Source organism: Macadamia integrifolia, chromosome 8 (assembly GCF_013358625.1).
Source record: "Macadamia integrifolia cultivar HAES 741 chromosome 8, SCU_Mint_v3, whole genome shotgun sequence".
NCBI classification, from domain to species: Eukaryota; Viridiplantae; Streptophyta; class Magnoliopsida; order Proteales; family Proteaceae; genus Macadamia; species Macadamia integrifolia.
Window position 1 is genome coordinate 26,535,337 of NC_056564.1, and position 20,669 is coordinate 26,556,005.

Sequence of the window (20,669 nt, forward strand, 5' to 3'; positions counted from 1 at the left end):
CGTTACATTATTGCTATCCCTTTCCCCCAAGGTTCATGGCTAGTGTATGTGTTGGCTTTGCCCCTCCTAACCATAGAACCATCAATTTTTTGCTTTTATTTTAATTGTCTCCCTTTCCCTAAAGCTAAGTAGAGTAACCCTTGTAAGAGTGACTCTATGGTCAAGTAGGGAAGCTCATATTATGATGCATCATTCGGGCTAAGTAAAGAAACCTACTTGCGAGTCTCTCTCTAGCTTTCTCCCCTTTCTTTTACTTTATTTTTATTTCACCATTTTTTTCCTTTATTATTTTTTTTTTAAATTGTGTGGGTTGTTTATTTTCAGTTATTTATTTATTTAATTTTAATTGCGTGGCTTGCGTCTTTAAATTCTTAGATGACGAATGGTTAGGACGTTATTTTAGATATATATGTTTAGGACGGTAATCAGAATTAGATCACAACCATTAATTAGTTCACTTTCACATTATTAAAAGAAGTAAAAAAATAAAGTAGCTACTCTCTCTGTGTTCGACCCGTAGCTACACTGGTCCGTACAGTTGCGGTTACATTTAAAATATCAAACAGTGTTATGGGTTCTGAAGGCCAAAAGTATCTTGCAAGGTTTGTACTAAGTGGTAGCCCAAGGGTTTCGAAGAATAAAGGTGTGGGTGGATGATGCATATCTGATGGTAAACTCAAGGACAACATAAAAGATGGCCATCGGGTCTGTTAATGATTTTTGTTAGATATTTTATTGTTGCTAGCGAAGATGGATGTTAATATTTTGTTCATATTGTGTTCCTTATTTGGTTTCATTTTAAGTTTAGGTCCTATTTTTGGTGTTGGGCTAATTTTTTACATCTTCGCTAAAAAAAAGAAATATGTTTTTCCATCTACATTGATTGAAATAGTAAAAAGAATATAATTTTATTCAATTCCTTATTCGGTTTGAAAATAGGTGATTTGATTCAATATAATGGTTTGGCTACAATACATATCGATATGCATCAATACACCACTAATATACATCGATACGATACGACATGCCTCGATACGACTCTATAAAAAATATAAAATTGAGGTAAAATGTACGTTTCGGTATGTATTGGTACGTATCGATTAGTATCGGTATGTATCGATCGGTACGTATCGGTATGTATCGATCAGTACGTATCGGTATATATCAACACGTATCGATGAGTATCGATATATATATCGGTATGTATCGGTGAGTATCGATACGTATCGGTGCTACGGTCATATAATGGCCAATATGGGTAATTTTTCAGAAAAAAAAATGATTTTTTGAAGGGTTTTTGTTCCAAATTTGTTATCAGTCATATTTTTCCCTAACTAAAGTGGAAATCAAGGTTGGAAACAAGGATTTTACATTTATGGGACAACTACAGACCTTGAATTCTTAGTACGATACCCTCAATTTAGTGTTTATGCATAATACATGTTATCAATAGCTTTTTTTAACAAATTCTTTATGCAAAAGTGTTTAAAAAAATGTTTTCTATCCATTTATGTGTGTATCTTTAGCGTATCTTAGTGTATCTCCGATACGATACGATACCCTCCAATACGTATCTTAATTTTGGCCCACCGATACGACAACCGATACCGATACTTTAATCCTTAGGTTTTAGTCATGAAATGAAAATCAAACGAAACCTAGAAAAGATTCCAACTCTTGAAATCAAAGTTGAACTAATTTACTTTAGTCCGATTTTAAATGACGGCGAAGCTAGATTAATGGATTGTCGAATTTGAAATGATAATAGAATGCATAAGTCATTAAAAGAAGTTCTAATAAATATATACATAAAGTATACCAACGAATCACCTTATTTCCTCTATGAGAAAGAAAGAAAGAAAATTAAAGAACCACGAATATCGGAAAAACTTTTAGTTTAAATTTTCAATTTTGGTTTTAAATTGATACCCTTATGGCCTTAGGTGTATTGAAGGTTCAAATTTCTCTTAACTATGTTTATGAAAAAAATAAATTACTCTTCACTATTACCAAAATCCCATCCAAGAGAAATGATTGCCATTGGTTGAAGAGATTTCTCCAAGGAAAGTTTCTAGGAAAAGAGAAACTCTCCAAAGCATAACTGACTATAGATAGTGGGTGTGTATATAAGTAGGGCTGTCAATTCTGAACTGCACCGATTGGCCCGATCAAGTCCGATCGAGCCCGACACGTTTATGGCCCGACCTAGACCGACTTGATTAATAAACCCAACACGTTTATTAAATGGGTGTTCACAATGCAAGTACCTAGCCTATCGGGCACCCGACCAAACCAGCCAGTTAGAGGCCAGACCTGAACCGACTCAATGTAGCCCGACCTAGCCCGACCCTCTTTATTAAAATAATCATAATCTCATATTATATCTCTTCTTTATTAAATATTTGGGTCACCTTCTACTATGATTATTTTTTGTTTAAAACTATTGTGATTTAATATTCAAATTGAACAATTATGAGCATTCAACTCACTTAAGAAAATAATTTTAAGGTAGGCACATTTAGAGCCCATTTAGACTTAAATAAGTCCGTAGCCCAGTTAAGCCCCAGTTAAGGCTCGTTTAAGGTAGCCTGATTAAAGTCCAACACCAACTGATCCGATTATAAACCGCACCATGCCCCTCAAAGTTAGGCTCCTTTACTTAAGCAGGCATTTACAGTGCAAGATTTTCAAGTGGTCAAGCCCGACTAGACCTGACTGAGGCAAGCCTGGCCTGACCAGTTGACACCCATATATCCAGGTAGATGTGTCAAAAGATGAGGTTTTGGTTATTCGGTTTGGTTCCAGTTCGGTTTACATTTTTATAACGTGAAACCAAAACCACAAAGGATAGGAATAAGGTGAAATCTGAATCGTTTTCATCCGGTTTCGATTTTAGTAGTTTTTTATCGGTTTTTATTATTCGGTTCACAACTAGTTTATATGGAGTTAATAGTGTTGTTTTATAAATTGGTTTGCATCCTAACTAGTGTGAATCCTACATATATTAAATTTCCTAAAGAATTAATACAATATACATTTATTTTGCCAAAGACAATATACTTTATATGTAAAAGACTACACACATTATAACTAATTAACTATGATCCTAGAAATTAGAAAATCAAGTAAGTGTGATTGTGTGAAAGTGAAACTCCCTTCTCGGTTAGTCCTTTTCTTTTTTTGTTTTTTTTTTCTCCTATTTTTTCGTAGAGACCCATCAAAATTCAAAACACTTTAAGTATTTAATACTAGGTGCCGATTAACCATCGGTTTTTCGGTTTGATTCGATTCCAAACCAAAATTATGGCCTATAAAACCAAAACCGGATCAATGTACTACAGTGCGGTTCAATTCGATTATAACCGATCGGTTTTGATTTTAGTAAACGGTTGTGGTTATATATTGACACCCTTATATCTAGGCAGCCTTTACTTATAGAGCACATGCCAGGAGTGTGAAAGGTCTAAAGATCGACTCGAGTCACATGTGTTCCCCTCTTTTTCTCCCTCTCTTATGGTGTGTGTGAGTAAAATCCCGTTGGGTAATTCATTGAAAAAAAAATAAAAAAAATTATAGGTAGTAGATTGTACTCGTACCAGACTACGAGAGGTAGTCCACAAAATCCGACACTCCCCTCTTTATTTGTTCAGATAGATTAGTATTAGACTAGAAACGTCTACGTCATCAACTTTCAACTAAGATTTTTTTTGGTCTAATTTAGAAAAGAAAACCTTCCAGTTTCTACAAACCAGCAGAAATGGTGAGAAGGAACACACCTGCGAATCCGCGATAGCATTACCGATAGAACTTTCGGCCAGAGCAGGTTAGCCATCTCTGCTTCCGCTTTTTTCGCTTCTCTCTCTATTCTCTCTCTCTATCCAAAAGAATGAAAATTTCTCTTTTGTTTCTTATCTTAGGGTTTCCTTATCACTTGCAGTTGCAGAGCTACTGAGGTGGTGTCTCTTGTTGTCTTGTTGATCATTTGTTCATTATCGATTCGGAATTTTTTTTTTTCCATGTAAGATTAAGACTTTATGGTTTGATGTTTCTTTATTTTTTATTTCTTATTTTTTATATGACACAATCTGTATTCTGCATGCCGTTTTCTGTCTGTTAGTCATTTCTGTATTCCCTAAATGTAAATTTTGGGGATTAGAATGGCGGAAGTTGAGAATTCTATGGAATCGGTGAGAATGAGTACGTTGATCAATGGTGGTGCGACTGCTGAGCCGTTGAAGGAACGGGCATTGGAGAACGGCCATGCTAGGACTGGTTCTCTGAAGTACAGGCGGCGGAACATTGTTGTCAAACGGGATTTTCCAAGGGGTTGTGGACGATTTGCAGAGAGGATTAATGGGGTTTCGGAGGAAGACGGTGGAAGCTCCAAAGTTGGGGCAGAGAATGGAACGATTGTTAAACCTGAACCTGAATCTATCAGAGATTCTGGAATTTTGGGCGGGTCTCAAGCTCCGGAATTGTGTAATGGTTTGGTTCAGGAAGAATCAGACTTGTCCAAGACATTGACCACTGAGATGGCGAAGCCGTTAGAAACTTCAGATCAGGTGGAAGCACTTGAACAAGTGAAAGCTTTGGAGAATGAGACGTCAACCCACACATGCCATGCTCTGGATTCTGAGACTGCGGAGCGGATAGAAACTTCAGATCAGTTGGAAGGGCTTGAACTGGTGAAACCTTTAGAGCATGAAACATCGACCCATATGTCCCAACAACCTCTGGTTTCTGAGAGTAAGATGTTGTTAGAAACTTCAGATCACGTGGGAAAGCTTAAAAAGGTGAAATCTTTGGAGCATGAAACACCTACCCGTGTGGATCAAGGCATAGATTCTGAGCCTGCAAAACCCTCAGCCACGCTTGATGAGGTGGAAGATCCTGAACCGATCCAAAGTGTTGATCCTGTGGAAACTGTACTATATGAAACTTCAGCTCAGATAGAACTGCCTGAATTGTCCAAAAATTTAGAACCTCTAAATGGGAGTGCCACTGGACTGGTGCTGCCAAGAGATCCTGTTCTTCCGGAGACTTCAGAAGTGTCCAAGGTTTCAGATCAACCTCAACTGTCCACACCCATTGTTGGAGGTACTGAAAAGAGCTGTCCTCTAGTTAACATTCCTCGCAGAAAAGCTTTGGTTGTCCGACATTTCCCTCCAGGTTGTGGGAGAAATGCTCCTCCTATGAGTAGGGAAGAGTATCTGAAAGTTACTGATTCTTCGAAAGACACAAGTGCAGATAAACGAAGGCCTAGTGGGGAGCATAGGCCATTTGAGAATTCAGTTGAAGATTATGCTGCACCAAATCCGGAGAGGGTCAGTGATGAAGATGCTCTCAGTATCAAGTTGAAAAGGAATGTCACCAAAGAAATTGGGACAAAGGTTCAAAGCAAATCTGAAGATGATTTTAGCAAAAACATTGCAGAACATGCACCAATTAGAATAGTTTCTGAGACCAGAAACAATGCAAAACAATCCAAAGAGAAAATTAAGGAAGGTGATGCTTCTACTGGTAAATTCAAAGGCAATCTTTCTGTAGGAATTGGTGACGAAGACAGAGTTAAATCGGAAGAGGTTTTTGGCAAAGAAATGACAGAGCAAGTTCAAGTTAGAACAATTTCTGACATTAAATTAAAGCAGGAAGTTCTGGAAGAAACCAGCATTAGATCTCCTAGGGAGAATATTTTGTTTCGGTCGAACACTAATTCTCAATCAGTCAGTAATAGTACTACTAGGAAAGATGGATTCTCAAAGTGGAAACTGGGAAAGGAAGTGCATACCAGCAAGGGTAAGAGTTCTAAGAGACAATTTCTTGGGGAGATTCAAGATGAAGTGGATAATATTAGTCAATCTCATGGAAGACAGATTGTTAGTTTGCAGCCCTCTGGTGAGATGGTGATTGTGCAAGCTTTGATGGCTGCACCAAACTGTCCATGGAGGCAGGGAAAACGGGGTTTAAAATCTAGCTCAACGATTGGTACTACCCGAAACAAAGCAAAGAAGCATGAACTGGTGATACAGGACAAATCTGCATCTGTTTCCAAGAAAAATAAAGCTGAATCAGAAAATTCAGAAGGAAAATCTAAAAGGAAGAAATTGCCTCCTGCTGAAATGGATGCTCATCAAGGTCTTCAGCTGGTTCTCAGGGACGAGGAAGACACTCTGGAGCATGTTGAAGTGGGTGAAAATGTTCCCTTGAATAAAAAACCTCGAAATTTCGAAGTGAGCCCTATTCCATTTGGTGTTCATACTTCAAGTGGTAAAGGAGATGGCTCTAAGGTTACCCGTGAAAAAGTCAGGGAGACTCTACGTTTCTTCCAAGTGATCTTTAGGAAATTCTTACAAGGAGAGGAAGCACATCCGAAAGATCAAGGTAATACTGGCAACCGGATAGATCTACGGGCTGGAAGTGTTCTCAAGAAGGGAAACAGATGGGTTAACACTGAGAAGATCTTAGGACCTGTCCCTGGTGTTGAAGTTGGTGATGAATTTCATTATAGGGTTGAGCTTGCTATTGTTGGTCTTCACAAACCATTTCAGGGTGGTATAGATTCCATGAAGAAAAATGGAGAAATTCTTGCGACAAGTATTGTAGCCTCCGGTGGGTACCCTGATGACATGGATAGCTCTGATGTATTGATTTATTCTGGTCAAGGAGGAAAGCCAGTGGGTGGGGAGAAGCATAAGCAAGCTGAAGATCAAAAGCTTGAGCGTGGAAACCTTGCTCTAAAGAATGCCATGGATGCAGGAAGTCCTGTGAGGGTTATCCGTGGATTTAAGGAAACGAATAGTTCTGATTCTGCGGAACCGAGGGGTAAGATAATTACGACATACATCTATGATGGGCTGTACTTAGTTGAGGATTACTGGACCGAGTCGAGCACTTACGGTACTTCTGTCTTTAAATTTAAGTTGAGAAGAATTCCAGGCCAGCCAGAACTTGCTCTGAAAGAGGTGAAGAAGTCAAGAAAGTCCAAAGTTCGTGAGGGTCTCTGTGTTGTTGATATTTCTCAAGGGAAAGAGAAGATGCCCATTGGTGCTGTAAACACCATTGATGATGAGAAACCTCCGCCATTCACTTACATAACCAAGATGATATATCCTGACTGGTACAAACCTATTCCTCCTACAGGATGTGATTGCACTAGTGGGTGCTTGAACTCCACGAAATGTTCCTGTGCAGCCAAAAATGGAGGGGAAATTCCATTCAACTATGATGGGGCCATTGTGGAAGCAAAGCCTCTTGTTTATGAGTGCGGTTCTTCTTGCAGGTGCCCTCCTTCTTGCCATAACAGAGTCAGCCAACGTGGTATCAAATTTCAGCTGGAGATTTTCAAGACTGAATCGAGGGGCTGGGGGGTTAGATCTTTGACGTCCATCCCTTCTGGAAGTTTTGTATGTGAGTATACAGGAGAACTGCTTCAGGATAAGGAGGCTGAGAAAAGAACTGGTAACGATGAGTATCTATTTGATATTGGATATAACTATAATGATCATGCGCTATGGGAGGGACTCCCAGATGTAATACCAGACCTGCACATGAATTCTCCATGTGAAGTTGTGGAGGATGCAGGCTACACCATTGATGCAGCTCAGTATGGGAGTATTGGAAGATTCATCAACCATAGTTGTTCACCCAACCTTTATGCACAAAATGTCCTTTATGATCATGATGACAAGAGAATGCCCCACATAATGCTTTTTGCTGCTGAGAACATTCCTCCATTGCAGGAGATAACTTACCATTACAATTATACGATAGGTCAAGTTTATGATGCTGAAGGCAAGGTCAAGGAGAAGAAATGCTGCTGTGGTTCTGCTGAGTGCAGTGGCAGGCTTTACTAAAGCAGTTTGGTTCCTTTTTATTCTTTCAGTATGTAAGTTGTTATATGCATCTATTATTTTGTTGTAAATCATTTGTTGCATTGTAAATTCACACCATGTTTTCTGCCTTTTAGAAGTATGATACTTTATTGTTTTTAACATGCTAATCACAGATGCAGACTGGTCTCAGGGTCACATGAAAATTTTCATCTTTTGTGATATTTTGAATTTTTATTTTTAACTGGAGGTCCTATGAATCTAATGTATTGCATATTGTTCATAAATTGAAACTATCTCAGAATCTCATCACATTACATTAAAAAAGCATTCATGTTTTTCCTTGTGTTTGTTTTTCAGTGTCAAAGAATTGTACTGTTTTTTTAAACTATTGGTTTATTATAGGTTGTGTTTTCAACATAAAATCTATACATCCATTTTGCCCTCATGAGTTTGATCCTTAATTTTTTTTTTCTGGTGTGGTCCTCCCATGGCTTGGTTAACTATTGTAGTTGTTGTAAATTAGGTTTTTAGTAGGATTTCGAGATAAATATTGTTAGCAATAGAGCTTAGTTTCCAAAACGCAGTTGGTGCCATTGTTTTCCTTTTTCCCTTGGAGTTAGCTATCGGTAGTGTTAGTGGGAGTTAAGAGTCCATAGTAGATTCAAAGTCTATTTTCAGTTATAGAATAGGATTAGGATTTTCTTTGTTTAATCCTATATAGCAGCATATAAGCCACTATTCTCAGTTGGATTTTTGGATTGAAATTGAATGGAAGCGCTTACTGGTGGTTCCCAGAGCTGTATGCACAGGTCTATGTTTCAGGTCTGATCTCTCCTCCTCCTTAAGTTCCTCTCTTCTATTATCTGTTATTGTTTATTCTTATTCTTCCCTCTTTCTTTTATTTCTTTCTCACCATAATTTTGTTTACTTCACTGTTCTTGCAACTGGCGGGAGTTACAGCGACATAGGAGTGTTCGAACTTTATCACCTCTTGGTTGTTCTCCTCTGTGTTCTGGGGCTTGGGTCACACTACCATAAGGCAATTTGAAACATGGGAGTCCCAACCCAAGAGATACCCTCTGCTGATAGATCCTAACAGGTCTAGAACTGGTCTGAACTTCTACTTCCAGACTCACTTCAGGTTGATTCTTCTCACCTGCTGTTTAATCTTCAAGTTGGTCGTCGGTTGCTTTTGGAAGGCCTAAGGGTAAAGACCTTAACCCTAGAACCTCTCATCCAAAGGTAGAGTGACGATTGCCGAAGGATATTTGCTCTCCTTTCCCATGGTTACGTTCACGCTTCTGAAATGTGAGAAAGAAGAAGATATTTTTTTCTATTTACCCTTAAGCCTCTGTACATTAATCCTCGTCTTTAAAGCTTTATTGCAGTTCAAAACTTCTCCATAATAATTTCCAGAATTGTCCTCTTCCCCTAATTTTAATTACTGATTTGTCCCTATTACGATATCTCACTTCCAAAAGGGTACTAAAAAATTCTGAATATTTACAAAATTGTAATTACTTATTTAATTTGTGTTATTTGTCACTTGTGGGCCCATAACCACCCAATTTAAGGGTTTCGGAACTTGAGATCGTAGCAATTGATATCAGAGTCGAATTTCTTGCAATTTTCTAACCATGACAAGACCCTCTCACATCACCACTGTGAGCTCTATAGACTGTATTAGGAATTATAGGAAAACCAGCAGGGGAGTGGCAAAATATGACAAGTTCATAAAAAAAACTCAAGGTGCTCTCACTAAAGTTCTTGCCTTTGTTAAGAGGGCCAAGAAGCGAGATGAAGTAGGACCGTCTACGCCAACTCCTCAGTTTCGTATGATTCAAATTGAAGATACTCCTCAGAGGTAGCAACTTGATCCAACTATACCACAACATGCCACACGACTTCAGATAGGGACTATGGAATTAAATGTTGAGGTTCTAGAGTTCAGTGGTGAAAAGGGGGTCAGAGGAATTTCTTGATTAGCTTTTACTAAAGTTGAAAGGATTTTCGTTTATAAATCTTTTCTGCATGAGAAAAAGTGTAGATTCATCCCCACCAAGTTTATTGGATATGCATGTTCTTAGTGAGATGAGTTACTACACTCGAGGCTTATTGGATGACTTGGACCCGTTACTAGTTGGGAGGTCCAAGTTTATTGGATATGCATGTTCCTGGTGATATGAGGTACTACACTTGAGGCTTATTGGACGGCACTAAAATTGGGAGGGGTGATGAAAGCAGATTCCACAGGGGAAGTTTGGCCCTCCTAATTATGAGAAGGTATTATTTCACAAACTGATTAATTTCAAATAGGAAGCAGGGATTTGTATATTGAGATTCGACTAGAGTTGGCCACCAGTGCCGACTTCAAGAGACAGACCGGCAACAGGTTCTGAGATATATTAGTGTGCATAATACCAAGATTCGATTAGAGTTAACCATTAGTGATTTCATATCTTCTGATGTGGAAACTGCTTATACAAAGACAACTAGCTGAATAGAAGTACAATTATTCGAAGAAATGCTCAAAACTACTCCATCTTAATCTTATAAACCTCCACCGCGGATTGAAGAGAAGAAGCCTGAATCCCATAGAGTGGTAGGAAAAAAAGGCAAGGGTTATTAGAGGAAATAATTAGTTGAAGAGCATCGCATGCCGTAGAGTGGAGATGAGGGTCATTTAGGCAACAAATGTCACAATAAGTCTCGTCTTGTGAATGTATCAAAGATGCAAATGGTAGAGAAAGGATGATGATGATAATATAACTGATTAATACCCTTATCCATTAGAGGATGATGGTCCTGATTATGATGAAGTTGAAGCTCACTCTGCAAGTCTTACTTCATTCTCAAACATACTAGTTGATAAAGCTACACTCTTTAGATAGAAGGGTATTCTTTTGCATGTTGCTGGTTTTGTAGAGGAAAAAGCAAATTTTCTCTCTATTGAATTTGCTTAGCACTCAACCTTTCACAAAAGCATATCTTTAAGAAGATTCATGTGTGAGGTTTTGACCCTGCAGCCCGTGATGAGGCTAGTGCAGTAGCTCACCTACAATTTGGGCCATTACCATGTGTGTTGCTTAGTCACCCATTGGCGCATTATGATATTCTTCTAGGACGATCTTGGCAACGACATGTTGATATTCTCTATGATGATGAACGGAATACCAGTAAGGTAAAACAAGGAGGCTGTACATATTTGATGTTGTCACACTCATTATCAAACATGCCTCGTTTGCGACAAGTCTCCACCTCTAGTTGTAGATCACTCTCTCCTCCCCAATCATTGAGTTGAGGTATGTGCCATCCCAAAGTCGGGATAATTACAAGAGTATGTGGGTTCACGATCTTACTTGACGGAGTCAAGTTTTTTGAAGACCGGGAGTGTTGATGCAGTTAGACGTTGGGTTAAGAGGGTTATTTCTGTAATTTGATGTTTATTCTACTATTTCCTTTTTTCTTTTAGAGTTAGCTGTCAGAAGTGTTAGTAAGAATTAGAGTTCAAAGTAGTTTCAAAGTCTATTTTCAGTTATAGAATAGGATTAGGATTCTTTTGTTTAATATTATATAATAGCATGTAAGCCACAATTCTCAGTTGGATTGTTTGGATTGAAATTGAATGAATGTGCTTACTGGTGCTGCTCAGAGCTGTATGCACGGTTCTTATTCTTCCCTCTTTCTTTTATTTCTTTCTTACCATAATTTTGTGTACTTCACTGTTCCTGGAATTGGCAGTAGTTACAGATACATAGTAGTATTCGAACTCTTATCACCTGTTGTCCGTTTCTCCCTCGTATTCTGGGGCTTCAGTTGCTACCTTAAGGTGATTTAAGGCTTAGGAGTCCCGAATGAAGAGATACCTCTGCTGATAGATCCCGACAGATTTAAAACTGGTCTGAACTTCTACCACCAGACTCACTTTAGATAGATTCTTCTTACCTGCTTTTAATCTTTGAGTCGATTGCTTTTGGAAGGCCAAAGGGTGGAGATCTTAACCCTAGAACCTCTCGTCCGAAGGTAGAGTGACGATTGACAAACGCGATTTGCTCTCCTTTCCTGTGGATACTGTTTAAGGTTCTATCAAAATCTTGAGAAAGAAGAAGAATATATATTCTTTTATTTACCCTTAAGCCCTGTCCCTTGTTATTACAGTAAAATTCATGACTTTAAAACTTTATTTACAAAACTGCCATTACTCATTGAATTTGTATTATTTGCCACCTGTGGTCCCATAGCGATCCAATTTAAGGGTTTCTAAATTCTGATATTCTAAATGCATGTAAGGGCTACAGCCCCATCCATTGATTCCAATTGTAGGCTTTGGTTGATTCCCATGCACATCCCAGCTACCTCCTCAGGTTTGAACTGCTGGCGTGGACCTCGAGTGCAGCCTTTCTGTGCATGTGAACCATGATCCTCATCTTGCGTGGCATGGGTGAATTGAGTCCTTGTGAATCTCTATTTCTTTAGTTGTGGCTCTGGCTTGGGTCTTGATGCATTTGATCCTCCTCATGTAGGGCAAACTAGGTTGGGGCTCAAATGAATGGGGTGTTTGTGAGTGGACTCTGCCCTCTGTCTCTATATAATCCTCCACATCAGCACCCATCTTTGAAGGAATCTAGCTGTTGGGCCGACCCACAGGCTCATCTAATAGTGGCTTACCTCGATCTCTAACCCACTCATAAAGGGGATCATCCTCATCTTCTTCTACATGGAAGATTTCAGCTACCTCAATTGGGCTATTATCATTCTCCATTCCAAGGTGTATGTGCTCCTCTTTGAATCTCCTATTAAAACGCACATACACCAGGTCCTCCAGCTGCTTCCATCTCTTTGTGTGTATGAGGTTGAAAATATTCCAATTGTGCTCGCACTCAGTGGGAACATGTTTGGAAAGCATTTTAATTGCTACTTTGGACAGGTTGGGTGAGTCTTTTTCATATTGCACTCACCATTCAACTGAATAAGAGTATCAAAGGGTATTGTTAGGTGATGGTAAACAATGATGTGTATCTAAATATGAGTGAAAAGACTGGTGATTGGACCAACCAGCAGCGGTGTCATCCTGACCCGCAACAGCTGTTGCCTGGCTGAAACTCCCAATATCATCCTTTAAGGCTTTCATCTGTATCCATTTAAGTGTTGGCTACTAATGTTAGCAACTTAGCATCAATACCCTAAGTTTAAAATCACATAATTTATTAACTACTATTCTCACCTTTGTATTGATAATAGATTGAGCAATTGGATTTACCTCAAGCTTCTCCACCATTGTGTGAACTGCATCTATGAGATCACGTCTCATTGCAGGCTTATGCTTGTATTGATACTTTGGATTTAGATAGTATGCTGAAAATAAATAATACAAATTAGCGAATAAGCAACTAAATGTCAAAATTTATAAGTTGAGTTGAGGTGAATAAAGAAAGTAAAAGCTCACCAGTCTTATATAGTGGAACCTCACATTACCCCATTTGTACACCACCTCCACCTCCATCTTCATCATTTCTATAGCTGCCCATATGGTTGGTAAGGTTTAGCTTCTTCTGTGAGTCCACCATTCCTAAGACAGTAACAATCTAATATCCTTACCGCCTTCTTTAGGTTATCCCAGAACTTGTCACTAGTAATATAGTGGTCTAAGTTGCTTAACCTCCACGAGAATTGGACCCCTCCCAATCAAATATACCCTTGAAGCAAACATTAACCCAAGTCTAGACTTTTTCGTCTCAAAGCTCTTTAAAGAGATGTAGTTTGTCAAAAAATGTGTCATCTTTAGCCTCGCCAAGTCACCACCATATTTGCTCCTCAACAAGTACGGCAAATCCATGGTTGTAGACAAATGTCGTCACCTGTCTTACTTTCTCAACATCTTTTACAATCCTCAGATTTCTCATGTCTTTCAACATGAGAGCGATGCAATAGACTACACAGGGAGTCCAAAATAGATGGTACTTGGGGTTGTTCATCAGTTTTTCCTAGCCTTCTTGCAATTGCTCCCGTTGTCAGTGACAACCTTTACCACTTTCTCTTTCCCAACATCCTTCACTTCTTTCAACAACTTGTAAATATACTTTGTATACTTCTTTTCTTTGGATGCATCAATGGGCTTGAGGAACACAATCCTCTCATCACTATTTACCATGAAATTGATGATGGACTATTTAGTGGGTCCAGTCCAACCATCATACATCACATTCACTCTATAATATTCCCACATGGGCTTCAACTCCTCATTATAATCCATCAACTCTTGTTTCTACTTGGGCAAATAAACATTATACATCTCATATGCGTTGGGCCCCTTCACACCTGTCCCTGCCTTATTTATCTCATTTATGTTCAGGTAATATGATCCTGTGGTGGCATTGGCTGGCATAGTATAGTAGGAAGCCAACTTGGAGAAAACCATCCCCACTTTCTTTACATTGGGCCACACTTGTTTGAGCTTTTTCTATTTTTCTTACCGTCTTGGAAATAGTGCAAGATCCTCCTGAAGGATCTCAACATTACAGTCACGAACTGAGGGTGGGGTAGGGTTTGGGCCCTCACACTTGGGGACCTCTTGAATGGAATCTCAGGCCCTCTATGTCTCAACCTCCTCCTCCCCATGGCTTAGGTCCCTTGACCATCTGCATCAATCTTGCTTGATCGGCCTGAAATTGGGCTCTGCTCTTTGCCCTTGCGCTCCCCATATGTTCAGCCTCTACTATTGTGTGTGCATCATCCAAGTCAGGCTCATCACTGTCATAATTTTGCTTCCCTAACTCTGGTATTGTCTTTAGGCGTGCTTCATTGAACTCTTCCCTAGCTGCACTCTTCTTCCTCCTCTTCTCCACACCTGCCCTCAGATGCGCTGAGATAGACCTCCTTATCTCATTTGAGACATTAATACTTCTGAACATCCCAAACTGGACCTTATATAGAGACAATTACCAAAATATCCTTGGATTCTGACTAATCAAAATGCTCTTGGGTCTTGAGCCTTTACTTCTCTCCTCTTACCCTTCAAAAATGAATTTAGGAGCCACCACTTGATTGTTTTTATCACTAACTGCCTGAATTTTCTTTCCTATACCTAGATTCTTCATTAAGGAAGTGTGTCTAGGTGACCTTGATGCCTTTGCATTGTAGAGTTAACTTGAAATTACTTTGTCATCTATATTAACATAAGGTTAGATTGCCTTTTGGAAAACCAGGTTCTTGGTCATTAAATAATCGCTTTGCGGTATCTCTCTCTCTCTCAATTTTCAACATTTCATTGTCCCTCATAGTGTGACTAAAGTTACACATCATATAGTCCATCTTCATTTTACTTATCTAAACCCTAAACCCTAAAACCTAAAACCTAAAACCCTACATCCTAAAACCTCTTGATCATGGTTGATCTTGTGTCTTATTTTTAATGTTTAGCTTTGCGGTTTGATCATTCTCTGAATGTGGGTGATGGAGGGCTGGTAGGGGAAGGGAAGAAGTCCCTGAGAGAACTCAGAGTTGTAGGGGAGGAGGAGAAGATATTGCACAAAGGGAGAGGGAGGGGGAGGTCACATGACCACTTGCACCAAAACATTCAAATCAATTCATTCTCAAAATCTGTCTAATAACTTGGGTTATATGCCTTTATATAATATACTGAAATTAAAACTTGCCTAGTTAAAATCTAAAACTAAATTAGAAACTCTTAATTACTTTCTAAGTTCTAATAATAAAATTAGAAACAGAATAAAACTCAAATTGGTAACTCCCTACTTCTCTAACAGCTACCCAAAATAAAGATTACATATCTTCCCAATTAAAATAACTCAATATTTCCTAAATAAAGTATATCCTAAAATATCCTACTGATCCCAAAAATCCAATTGGACCCGATTTGTCTCAGTTGAGATTGCCCAAAGGGTCAACCCAGTTCAGCCTCAATTTTGCATCAACTCCCCTGATGTTGATAAAAATTCATCCATGAGTTTTAAAGAATGATGACAATAAAAACTCACAAGCAGAGGTGAATTGCTCATTGTCTGCATCACGAATAAAATCCAAGATGTGAAACTGTGGAGGTGCATTCAAGTCCGAGAAATCATGTGGAAGAGTGAACTCATGATAGTGAACATCTAACACTGCATTGATGTCCTTCATTACTTGATTCACGTTTTTATTACTTTTCGTTTTCATCACCTATTCCACAATAGGACGGTTTACCACTTGTGTTGATGCATTTGGTTCGTCTTGTGGTTGTACTGGGTGTATCACTTTCTTTGACTGAACCAATCCATGGAGATTAAATTTTTGACACATGTGGTAAGCCTGGAGGGTGTACACATTGTTGTCACGATCAAGGATGCCGTCTTGTTTTAACCATTATCGACCCAATCTAATGATGCGTTGAGGAAAGTCAAACATTTCACAAAAAGCACCATCATAATAATGAGAGACAGAAAATTCAAAGAATACATCATTCTCTGACTAAAAAATAATCTGATTGGTTTTTGATAACATATCCACCATAGATCGTGAGACGAAATTGTCGTGTTGTCTCTCATCAATCAACAAATGAGCAGGTTTTCCATTTGACAATCACACTGTGAATTTGAACACAGAGGAATCCATGACAATTCTTATGTTGGAATTACTATTGGACTCTAATAATCAAGTGGATGGCAGAACTATAAATATGGAGGGTCAAAATTTTTTTATTCTTTCTTTTTTTCGAGGATGGTAGAATTGTAAATAACTGAAGTCCAAGTGTATCTCACAAATATACCACGTGTGGGAAGGGGTAGAATTGGAAAGAGATAAAGATAGGATAATTAAGAATAAGATGGGAATATAGGGGTAAAATTGGAAACAAGGAGAGAAATCAAGGATGGGGGGTTTCAGATACCAACACAGAGCCGTGTCTTTGGTGTATGGGAGAACTGAGGTTGGAGCTCGGGAAGGCAAAGGTGAGGGGCTAGGGGCTCCGACGGAAGACCAAGAGGGGATGGCGACTTTAATGGAGGTCCAAGTGGAAAGGGTGACTTGCGGAAAAGTTGCGAACAGGAATGGGTCTCTTTTCTCTTTCTCTCTCTTCTTCTTCATCTGCTCTTTCTTGTTTCTTTCTTCCTTTTTTTTTTCCTATTCTTTTCACTCGCTGCTGGTGAAACCCTAAGGGGAGGGGTCGATTGAGTGGCGAAGGGCAAGAAGAGGGCAGTAAGGTTTTTCTTGTTGGGAATCGAAGGGTCAAGGGTGGAATCTAGTTCGAGGACTTTTTTTTTGCTAGACAGAAACTGAGAAGAGGGTATGCCGCATAACAAGATGTAGGGTAGCTTGATTCACTTGTTTGAACAGAGATGGTTTTTTTCAGGCTGTTGGCGACCCCCTAGGTTGAGGGAAGTGGTTGCTCAAAGGGTCAGGAAAAGAGGACGACAGTGGGGGTGGGGTGACGTTTCAATAGGTTTGGGGTTTCAGAAGGTTTTTTTTTTTTTTAAGATCTTAGACTTACGGAAGAAATAGGGAGGATAGAATGGGAAGGAGAGCGAAGGAAGGATCATTCGGCTTTGATACCATTTGATGGAGGGTAGGGGAATGGAAGAAGTCCCTTAGAGAACTTAGAGTTGCAGGGGAGGAAGAGAAGATATCACACAAAATGGGGAGGGGGGAGAAGGAGGTCACACGTCCTAGTCTTGCACCAAACTTAGCACCAAAACATTCAAATTGATTCATTCTCAAAATCTGTCTAATAACTTGGGTTACATGCCTTTATATAATAAACTGAAATTAAAACTTGTGTAATTAAAATCTGAAACTAAATTAGAAACTCCTAATTACTTCCTAAGTTCTAATTGATGAAAATAGATACAAAATAGGACTCAAATTGGTAACTCCCTACTTGTCTAACAACTACCCAAAATAAAGATTACATATTTTCCCAATTAAAATAACTCAATATTTCCTAAATAAAGTAAATCCTAAAATTTCCTATTGATCCCAAAGATCCAATTGGTCCTGGTTGTCTCGGTTGAGATTGCGCGAAGGGTCAACCCAGTTCAACCTCAATTCTGCATCAGTGGGTGGGCCAAAGCTATCACCTGGAGAAATTTCAGAGATCTCCCAAAAATATGATGGTTCTCTTTCCATTAATATTATTTGTATTTTAACATGGGGAATTCAATAAGTTTTTCTTTTGGCATGCTAACTGATCTTGCCAAACGAAGTATTACATTTTGAGGAGATGTTTGGTGGAGGTTCTCAGGCTGGATGCTCCTAGAATGCTGCCATGGTACCTTAGCCACAACCTAAAGCACTAGGAGGCAGAAAGATTCATTCTGGACTACCGTAATCCTCACAACCAGGGAAGCCTATGTAGATGCTCCGCCGCTTTTGAACATATTGCCTATCTTGGTCTTTGAAACTATTGCAACCGTCTTTATTTCCTCATGGTGGCTAAAGCTCATGACCTTCCATGATAAGATAGGCATACTTACAAAGCCATGTTTGTCGAAATATCCAGGATCAACCTCTTCACCACATCACCAGTTTTACCAAGATTTTCTGTGATCACCATAATATTTAATTCCAACTTTCTATATGTTGACTTGTTAACCGGCAAATTATAATTTGACTCATTTTGATCAGGATCTCAGTTTTTGTCCTCTAAAATCTGCTGTACCATATTTCTGCCTTGCTGGATTTGAGCCTTTCGTGGCCCCGTTCAAAGTCTCGACTTAGCCTCCCTGTTTTAGATTTTGCATTTATAAGCACAGAGTTGGAATTCTGGTTGTCTAGCTGCCTGTCTGTGGCCTAAATAATAAATGGTCAAGAAAAAATTAGATGTCTCTTTGTATTCACCATATGAGAAATGCAAAAGGCCACACAACAGCTGTTAGGAGAAAAGTGGATGGAAATCAGTCACTTTAAGGATCATATCCCCCAAGTAAAAGACATTTTCATTTCAGCATGGAGTATTCCAGTCTTCCATTAAGAATGTTGAAACAGTGTGGTTTATCAAATGGTTAGTTTAGCCTTCTTGTGAATATCAGTCAGCAGGACTGGTTTTTTGAACAGGAATAATGAATCTGGTTGGAGCTTTCGTTGCACTCGATGGTGGAGGTGGCCATGAGGCTGATACATTATCATTTATTTGGCTGCTGGGTCTGAGAAAACATCTAATCGATTTGAAGTTCCTTACTTTGGTGAATCTCCTAAGGAACTCAGATCATAGGAGCTCTGGTGGTTCAGTCAATATGGATTTTTGATGGTCGAATCTCAGTTTGAACCTCTTTACCATTCCCTCTTCTCTCTCATTGGAAGCTCTTTGGGAAAGATCTTCCTAGAAAGATTCAGTTTTCCCTGTGGACAGATACATTTGGTTGTAACGTCTCTCAAGAGGCCACTTTGCACAGAATGCCTTATGTTTTTGGGAAGCATGGAAACCGTGCAACTCCTTTTACGTTTCCCTTTGCCCATAAAGTTTGATAGATTTCCCAATATCTTTAATTCTTTTTTGTGTTTCCAGAGAAGTATTTGGGTGCTTGGAAGGTCTTGTCTTCTGGATCACAGGGCCATGCTCTCTGAAACTTTAACTTTAGCTGCTATTACCTTGAGCATCTGGCTCCAAGGGAAATTGCAGTGCAAAGGGGCTATTCTTCTTTGGCGCTACTTACGTAGAGTTTAGAGGCATTAGCACAACTGGTCTTTAAATGCAGTACTCCCACAATTGCAAATAAGATCATCCATATCCCCATTTCCAGTAACTTGGGTAAGTGGTGGTGTCCCTTCTCCAGAAAGGGATCTTTGTCAACTAAAATTGCTACCAGATTTCTTCAATCTCATCTGACTACTGACTCTAATGGATGCTCAAACAGGTGTGCATGTATATATCTTTGCTCACATTGGTGGCGATTCTTTTTAATACTCAAAATCCACCTGAAATTTAAGCTCTTCTTTTGGAGACTTTTTCTTGAAGGAATCCCTACAAAAAACATCTTGCGAAAATGGATGGATCTAGACCCAATTTGTGGTTTGTGCCACAACAATCCTGAGAATATTTGGGATGTCTTTGTTTCTTGTGATTTCTCTCGAAGAGTTTGGGCCGCCTGTCCTCTGGGACTCATCACTGAGCATCTTCCTTTTTCATATTTTACTTCTTTAGTTATGTATTTCTTCAATTCTGATGATATTGCCCCCAGTAATATGGATTGGCTTTTCAGTATCTTTATTATCAGTTGCTACTTTATTTGGAAACTGAGAAATCAGATTATCTTTGCTTCTGAGAAACCCAATCTCCATATTATTTTACAGAATCTCTTATTGGATTTCCAACAGCTTACCTGTTCCTGAGGTTGAGAATCAGATACAAGGGCAAACTAGACTGTTCTCCTGTAATGTGTTCACAAGATTTTCATTAAAAAAATCTTGCTTTCACCTATTTGAGACTTAAACAATAACATATTGGGTTGGGTGATAGCTATTTAAAATGTAGGAAAATGCGTCTTACTTTATGCAAATTACTTGATGACAGGAGAAGATTCTGAAATAGCAGCATGGGGCCTTCTACAGGGGATGAAGAAGGCAATAGGAGGAGGATGGGATATGACAGAAATCTGGAGTGATTTTGAAGATTTGGGATCCTTTTTTAACATCGCTTTTTGCTGTTGATGGATCATACTCCCTCTTTTTTGGGAACTATCTAACTTTTTGTACAAATGCCAATTTTTTGTAAAACTCCAATCTAGTTAGTGCTCTCAAGGTCACATAGCACATAAGGCTATGGATAGGAAGGAAGTGATACAAGATCCGGCGAACTCTGTCCTTTTTCTAATCTTTATGTATTTTCTATGTTTTCTATATTAAAAA

At 38.9% G+C, this 20,669-nt stretch overlaps 1 protein-coding gene across 5 annotated transcripts; it reads left to right on the plus strand.

Annotated features, from left to right (window-relative positions):
• Positions 1-3,664: 3,664 nt before the first annotated feature.
• LOC122086299 (histone-lysine N-methyltransferase, H3 lysine-9 specific SUVH6-like) lies at positions 3,665-20,669 on the plus strand. Of its 5 annotated transcripts, none has more exons than XM_042655053.1 (4): positions 3,665-3,823; positions 3,938-4,018; positions 4,118-7,885; positions 20,335-20,669. In XM_042655053.1, the coding sequence occupies exon 3, from the start codon at positions 4,158-4,160 to the stop codon at positions 7,851-7,853; it is 3,696 nt and encodes a 1,231-aa protein (XP_042510987.1). In that variant the 5' UTR covers positions 3,665-3,823; positions 3,938-4,018; positions 4,118-4,157; the 3' UTR covers positions 7,854-7,885; positions 20,335-20,669. The 5 variants fall into 5 exon arrangements, with proteins under 5 accessions (XP_042510987.1, XP_042510989.1, XP_042510986.1 ...); XM_042655055.1 differs by having other exon boundaries at positions 4,157-7,885; XM_042655052.1 differs by having other exon boundaries at positions 3,667-3,823; positions 3,918-4,018.

What these genes read in the sequence shown, in the direction of transcription:
- LOC122086299 (XM_042655053.1), top strand. Translation starts at nt 4,158, where the DNA reads ATGGCGGAAGTTGAGAATTCTATGGAATCGGTGAGAATGAGTACGTTG.